The sequence below is a fragment of the Gadus morhua genome, chromosome 19 (genome assembly GCF_902167405.1).
Source record: "Gadus morhua chromosome 19, gadMor3.0, whole genome shotgun sequence".
Classification (NCBI taxonomy): domain Eukaryota; kingdom Metazoa; phylum Chordata; class Actinopteri; order Gadiformes; family Gadidae; genus Gadus; species Gadus morhua.
Genome location: NC_044066.1, coordinates 12,473,451 through 12,481,254, shown reverse-complemented (window position 1 = coordinate 12,481,254; position 7,804 = coordinate 12,473,451). Strand labels below are relative to the sequence as shown.

Genomic DNA, 7,804 nt, shown 5'->3' with positions numbered 1-7,804 from the left:
TGTTGAAAAACAACCAACCCAAGGACACCGCTTTGTATCGCATCATGAGAAGGTTTAAACACTCTGGCTTCCAATTTTTCACAGCATCCTTTTGACATATGAACACCAGATGTTGACAAGGTGTTTAAAATGATCTTACAACCCTTTAATTGTCAGCCAAACATGTAGGGCAACATTTATTAACCAAATACAAAGATTAGCACAATGGGATGATCCAGTTTGAATGACATTTAGCAAGAGTTGTCCTTATTTTTATACTAGTAAAATACTAGTATTGTAAAGAAGGACTAAGTTCAGTGCAGTGAAACATTTCATACAGATTACATATTTTGCTCTCACTTTGTTTTATAAAAGGTGTCCATTTGGAAATTGGAGATATTGCAGCAGAAAGGTAAAGAGACATATTTCAAAATTGTACGAATGCATTTTATTAAAACCCTTGAAAATCTGGTGAAAGTACATGCATAGTTAAACAAAAAAAGAAGAAAAAAGACTGCATTCGCAATGAGAGGAAATTACAGAAGGACCCAATAGCATTACACACAATGAAAGTAAAACCTTCAAGTATGTTTAGGTTATTCTGGCACATAATTTGTTCAACCTGGCTAAAACATTTATGCAAGAATTAAAAAAAGGATCACTAGTCTTATCATTAGCTGTAAAGTTAACAGGCTACAGACAACAAAGAAATCCACCCAATGTATGTTCACGATAACCCTTAAGAGCTCAAGAGGTTTATCGAAGGTAAACATATTTTTTAAATCCAGTGTGAAGCCAAAGGATGACTTGGTCACAAGTATGGATGCTTTTTTTTTCAGCATTTCATAGAAATCCAGAATGGGATACATCTCGTGATGGATGTACCAGAGCAGGAGTCATTGCGAGGTAAAGGATAGATTCCATGACATGAAAACTGGAGCCCGTTCCAAGTATTATCAGATGCGCTCTCGTATTATCGTGCAACATAGTCTTTTCACATCCCTCTCGTCATCCATGCACTACAATAAGACACTTCACTAAGTTCACAGAAAACATAATCCTTTCGACAAAACCCTCCAACCGAGTCTGCTCCAGCCAACCCTTGACCAGGTCCCCCCACCCCCCTTCAGTTGGCCTTATGACACTTAATCGAGTGAGGGAGCACTCCCCTCAGTCTCTACAAACTCTGTACCTCAAAGTGGAAAAAGGGCAAAAGAGTGTTGGAACATGTATAAAGGTGACATGGCGTTACTGAGATGGTGTGGATACTTGCCACTGACGGAATATGGCGAACACCCTTTTAGACTTGTCTTGAGGACACTGGAAGACAAAGACGTGACAAATTGTTAGATCTCAAGAAACAACACAAAAAGATACAGCCCTTTATGCCAACGTATCATATCCAACAAAATCAGAATTTGGGAGGAGATAGAATGTTGTTCATTTACACGTGTCCCCTTTCCACTCCTATGTCAATACCAAAAACAGAGTATTATGGCATGCTTTATGGATAGAGAGCATTCTAGTTCGAAGCATATTGTCACATCATTTCGAATTACAAAGTCCTACACTTGCCTGTGCGGGACTGCCCTTTGAGGGGTTGGAGTTCTTCTTCATTGGTATGAGGAGGTCCAGCGCGGCCTTCCAGCCCTGCTGATGTAGCACAGAGTCTTCCTGTAGCAGCGGGATGGCTCCTCGATTAGTGTCCTCCTTCACCACGTTGACCCAGGGGCACCAGTCTCTGTGTTGGGCCAGTGGGTCAAATACATTCTTCTGTAGAGGCCCGTCCTGAAAAGAGCATTCAGGCAAACGGTTGAAAGCATATTCCTCCGTGCAAAGAGGAAGAAGAAAATCCTAATTTTAACAGAGCCTCAGGTCTGAAGCCGATGGGAACTGAACCACAATGTCCACACACCCATTATCATATAGGCCATAAAACACAATACAAATTAAACTCGACAGCACCTTCAACACATAGAGGCTTGTCATTCTGCCATGGTTCCATTGTTGAACGTGAACACAACATTTATGGCACTGCCACTTACAGGGCCACCGGCTGAGGAGAGCCGGACGCGTTTTGGAGTGTTCACGGGACTGGCGGTGCCTTCAGATCCTCGCCCACGACCGGACGCATGCCTCTTGCCCTTGGGTAAGGCACTCTGTGGCTCCTCGTTGGGGCCTGGGGAGTCCTTGCTGCGGGATCGCAGCAGTGTGGCGGACAGGGGGCTCTCAACCTGTCGTACAATCCACCAGAAACACCAGATGGTCGTCAAACGATTCACCTGGGAGTAGGGTCGAGCACCGAAACTCGGTTCCAGTAGGGAACCGGTTCCGACGTAAACGGCTGTAACGAGATCGTATGAGAACGCACATTTCGGTGCCTCATAACGGTGCCTGACGTTTTTTAACGCCCCCTGCCCCGCCCCCATGGTGTTGCGGTGTCAACTTGCGTTAGTGCTAGGCGGTATACCGGTTCACACCGAATAACGGTGTGTATTTTCGTTAGGGTATGATTTTTCTAAATACCGCCATACCAGTGTATTTGATTACATAACGTTCGGAACGCAGCGCTGCGCGACTCGGTTTCAGACGGGACGGGACCCTTTTCAATGTTGCGCTAAACACGCATGGTACGACTACGACTGCGATATTCTTTATTCGTTTGGTTCACGTGACGTCACTGTAGCTTTGCGCCGCGATCTTGACGACTGATCCCACCCACTGACCCACTGAGTCAGTGGTAACTCGGCACCAACAACAACACCTACGACCACAATCAAACAATGAGGATGGGCTCTTTTATTCTCTTTAGTCCAGGTAATGAAAGGTTTTGAAAGATGGCATATCCATGTAGCTTACTAATGAATAAAATGCATACAAAAAACGTTGACATATGACCCACTATGTTCTGCTCCATATACCCAATGTTGACATCGTCCCAGCCATCGGGTTTTGTTGTGGGTACAAAGTGAATCGTGAAGAAAACTCGTCCCAAGCGTCCCCTGCGAAATTATCGTCTATGATTTGATGACTGATTTCAACGATCAATGATAGTAACCCACCACAAAATGTTCACAAGAAGTCACAAATATATAGTACTTAACTTGGCCATTATCAGATAAAGATTATTGGTGGCCAAGTGCCTCACTTTAGCGTCCTTCACCCATCCAGCCACAGCATATTGGCAGGCATCAGTGCTCTTGAACGCTTTCAAGATATCTCCACTGTATGGGGAGGGGTTGTGGACTAAATAAATATATACGTCATGAAGATTGATTTGATGCAAGCGTGAGGCCGATACTAATGGACTAGAAAAAACTAGGGGTAACAAATATGGATAGGAGCCTAAAATCGATTATTTTTTTCCAGATATCTCTCTCTCTAACATTCCGATGAGCAGTGTGGGCGGCCATACTTGGCGAGATCGGTCGTGCAAATGGCGGCGTTCCAGAAAACGTGACTGAATGATAGATGAACCGTATGACTAGGTCCATGACTGCGAGGCGTGGTATTTCAGGCCAACTGGCAAAAGAGTGTGGCACGGCTTTCAAACCATAAAGCCTATGGGCCCCTCGAGACTGACTTGTCAACGCGCTGCGGCATCACTTATTTGATGTTGTTTTGATTGAAGATCGGCAGGTTGTAGTGGGTGCATGCGTGCGTGAATGAATGAACGTGCGTGCATGCTGCGAGCAAATGTAATTTCAAAGTAACAAACAAACTTAAAGCCGATGCATGCATCCAAAACTATCTGTTCAAAACCAAATAAACAAATCAAAAACAGTGTTGATTATTCGCTTCAAATACTTTGGCGCGGTACCAAGCGGTTGAAAACAATGTTGGCGTCTCCTGTGTTTGCCTTGCTTACCTGCGTTATATTACCTAATTTGACTTTGGCAGTAACGTTGCGCCATGCACGCAAGTGTAAACACGAACAGTACAGCTGCGTGCCTGCCTGCTTTCAGCGAGTAATTATTTGTAATTCTTTTTATTTTTTAAAAAGATATTTATCAGTCACAGCACTCACAGCAGCCTTTCCTCTTTTGGGTAAGTCGGGTAATTTAATGCCAACCGTAAATCTTGCATCAAGTAGGCTAGCAAACATCGTTGCCATTCAACTCAGTGTCCGCTGACTTTCTGCTTAATGTGAAACTCATAATATGCAAGTGTGTGCGGTTTCGTTTTTTTAAGTACCGGTTCGAGAACCGTTTTAGCACCGAAACCGTTTGAAAAGTACCGCGTAGGCACTGGTATCGGATAAACCCAAACGATACCCAACTCTATTTGCGAGTGTGTGGGGAGAATACGCGCATACAAAACAAAAGGACACTCAAAACACACATGAATCACATGAATGGGAGTTCCTCGTAAACTCCTCTCTCCTGTTTAGCATGTACCACAGAAACTTCGCCCTAAAGCATAGAAACATCCAACAGTCGTCCGTTACCTGATCTGAGCGCGAGGTGTCCTGGCTCCTTAGCCCCATGCGCCTTGGCGTGCTGGCGGGGGAGGAGGTGACAGACTGGTCCCCCTGGCCCTCCTGAGCTACTGCCGCACCCAACAGTTGGCCCGGTGCATGGGTAGGGGTTGGGGTTGGGCTGGGGCTGCTGTAAAACGCCTCGTCCTCGGTCACTGTTCCCTCCATCTGGTGAAAGTTCCACAAGCCCACTTTGCGCATGCAGAAGGAGCAGGTGAGGATGGGCAGACTCATGGCTTTCAGAGCTGGGCTGGGGGGGGTTAAGAGATAGGTGGTTGGAATCTAACCTGGAATCTGAATCTAAAAGAGAAAAGGGTCACTACTGCCAAAATGTACTCACCTAGCGGCCCAGCCACAGAGAGAAACAATACAGGCAGCCACCTGGATCGCCAGGGCGTCGGTCGAGTGAGCCAGACCCCGCTTCTTTTGCTCTCCCTCAATAAGCTGCAGTAGAATGCTGATCACATCCTCGGTCAGAGACTGCAAGAAAACATACCACATTTAAAACATGGCCAAAACAGGGAGTTAAAGGGGATTAATCACGCTCGAATACAAACAGGGTAGTGCTTCAAATGTGTGTTGTGATCAAATGTTGCGGTCTGGACTTTTGTTAAAAAGATTGACAAAAGGTTTGATCTTTGAAGCACTCGTCAGTGATTTACTTTCTTAACAGATCTTTTTCACAGCGTAGGATAGTCATAGGTGTCGCTCATAACACTAATTATTGGTCAGCAATATGCGTGCATCTCTATGAAATTTTTTTTTTTTTTCTTCCAATATTTACAAAGATATCCTTTCTTTTTATCAACACAAGCTTAGTAGACATGGTGAGCAAGCCTTGCTCACCATTGATTTTAGGAGCTCTGGTTTCATGGCCGGCAGCTGCTGCTCCAGGAGACAGGCACTCTGGAAGCGGGCCAAGAAGGAACTAAGCAACGCTGTAGGCTCCGACGCCGGGACCAGCCAGAACCGCTCTGAAATGAAAGGAAACCTAAACATGCAGCAGGCCAACCACCTTCAAAAAACACAGCAAATTTAAAACTACACAGCTCAACCTGATCAAACAAAAGAAAAATCAATAACTTTTTGTTTCAATTGATTACAACATAAATCGCTCGTCTCCTGAGCAATACTCTTTTAGGTCTGGCTCCTACCAGGGCTTGGGAAGTCGGGCCAAGGGCAGAACTTTTCATGCTGTGACTGCAACTGTCTGGAGATTTCTGCAATGCGGGATTCATCTTAGATTGGAAAAAAATGATTAGACAGTGCATCTCAAACACTAATCTCTTAGTAGGCTATATTAGTCATGTTTAGCCATAGTGTTTTACTCACATTTTTCCAAATCCAAAGTCGGTGATAGAGATGCACATAGAAAGGCCTGGCAGCTGGAGCATTTAAGCATATCACAGCCTACGTTGATCCAGCCATATTGCGCACACTTTAGAGGGGAGAGGACCCGTGGTTTACCTGCCCATCGCAAACAGTACACAAGCTAAGGAAACCTTTTATTTTGTTTGGACAACACATGAGAAACATTATGATGATGATTCGGTTGAGTGAATCATATTAAATGGTAATGCTGAGAAACCCCTCAATTAACCAAACATTTGGCCATGAGAGGTCCTCCTTGTACATTTCTTATTCTCTGAAAATCAGCAAAGGAACATGCCAAATAAAGGATATGGAGAAGGACTCCACTCGGGAGAGAAAGGCAGCCTCGTTGGTTGCCACACAAGTTGCCGGAGTTGTGCTGGGTTCCACATATGTCAAGCTCCCTTGTATGCTGAAATTAATATAAACACAGCAAACGTCTCAGATCTACATTCAATCCTTCATACATCCTTTACAGCATTCCTCAATGCGTGTTTGATTAGCTAGTGTTTTTTAAAGTTGTAGATGTTTTTTTAATCAATGAAAGGATCTGACTCTACACATGCGTAGTGATTTGTAACTCCGAGCACTTTTTAATACATTCCTCCAAACGCATTATTGATCCGTTTTAGTCATCATCCGATCTGCATCGTCGATCAAAGATAAATACATTATATAATTATAAAACACAGGAGTACATGTGCATTCATTTGAATCAAGTTTATAATTGTTCTCTGCATGTCCCCCGAACTGACAGCATAACGAACACAGCTCGTCCTAAACGAATACAATGTTGCTAACGTTGATTAACAACCATGCAGACCACACTGGAACAGGGGCATACAGCCTCCATGGATCTCTGAAAATTCCATCTTCACTTGCACTGATGCGGGCTGCTTGCTTAGCAGTAGGCAGGCTAACTAGCTAACACCAACTTATGCGTCCTATTCTTTCAGAGATCGCATTCGATTTGATACCTATTGATAGATGTCTGGTCCGTGGAAGAAACGCCTCCACTGAGAAGCTCTCGCACTTTCTCCGGAGAAGTAAATGAAGACATTCCTTGGTTTGAGTTTCCAAGTCGAACACCACGACTGCTGATGGTCGCCATGATTCGTGCTAACTTCTAACTCTTCCCCGGGAAAAGTGAGCTGTGAACTGTTGTCTCGGGTTCCCCCTTCGACTCAACGTGTCCAGCAGACGGGAACACGATGTCCCAACCTCATTAATACATTCAGAAAGTCTGTGTCAAAAACACGCGAAAATATTTTAAATATACCGACTGAACAACAACAATTTATTTGTTAGATACGAATTTGCTTGACACCTTGTTTATGAATGGAATGCTTTAGTTTAATATTCAAATAATGTTATGAAACAAAAAAATTAAGCCAAGTCCAGCCGTAATATTGTTAATAGCTGGTTTGTGTTATGTTTTGACTTTCTGGGCTTACTTATAACTCGTGTGTTACACAAATAACTTATAGAAACCCTTGATCGGTTATTTCGACGTAGTTTGCTGTGCTCCAAGAGGCTCAGTTATGTTCTACTTTCCTGGGCTCATTGCTACGTAAGCGTCATGCATTCACTTGAGAAAATCTTCCCCAGAACTTTGGTGGTCATTCAGACAGAAAGCCCGTTCCGATCTGCTTGACATGTGGCGTTTTTCCAGGATCTTATATGGCATACTTCACGGATATATAAGATTATGCATATGATTTTGAGGCATCTCGTTTGTTAAGAAAACGGAACAGAATATTTTACTGAGATAATAAACTTGTTATTTAGAAAAAAATAACGGCTGCATTTAATTCCATAAAATGTTTTATTTCAGACAATTATGTCGTTAATTACAGAAAAACAAGAGCGGATTTATTTTCACAAGATCATATACGATGGATGTATGATGTATGATGCAGCCAGGTTGTGCTGCATGATGTTGAAGAATGAATTGTTGTGGATTGATTCACCATGTGA

The 7,804-nt window shown here is 43.5% G+C and overlaps 1 protein-coding gene across 1 annotated transcript; it reads right to left on the bottom strand.

The window, feature by feature from the left end:
* Positions 1-404: 404 nt before the first annotated feature.
* On the bottom strand, positions 405-7,023 carry zc3hc1 (zinc finger, C3HC-type containing 1). Its single transcript, XM_030341182.1, has 10 exons — positions 6,805-7,023; positions 6,140-6,239; positions 5,789-5,939; positions 5,611-5,694; positions 5,303-5,430; positions 4,797-4,936; positions 4,427-4,706; positions 2,025-2,213; positions 1,555-1,767; positions 405-1,299 (listed from the first exon to the last, which is right to left on the bottom strand). The coding sequence occupies exons 1-10, from the start codon at positions 6,936-6,938 to the stop codon at positions 1,228-1,230; spliced, it is 1,491 nt and encodes a 496-aa protein (XP_030197042.1). The 5' UTR covers positions 6,939-7,023; the 3' UTR covers positions 405-1,227.
* Between the last annotated feature and the right edge of the window lie 781 nt (positions 7,024-7,804).

Bases quoted from the DNA above. Each gene is read 5' to 3' on its own strand.
- zc3hc1 (XM_030341182.1), bottom strand. From the start codon at position 6,938: ATGGCGACCATCAGCAGTCGTGGTGTTCGACTTGGAAACTCAAACCAA. The intron at 6,240-6,804 runs GTATCAAATCGA...TATTAATTTCAG, and splicing joins GACCAGACATCTATCAATAG to CATACAAGGGAGCTTGACAT. The intron at 5,940-6,139 runs ATATCCTTTATT...TAGCTTGTGTAC, and splicing joins CCCGAGTGGAGTCCTTCTCC to TGTTTGCGATGGGCAGGTAA.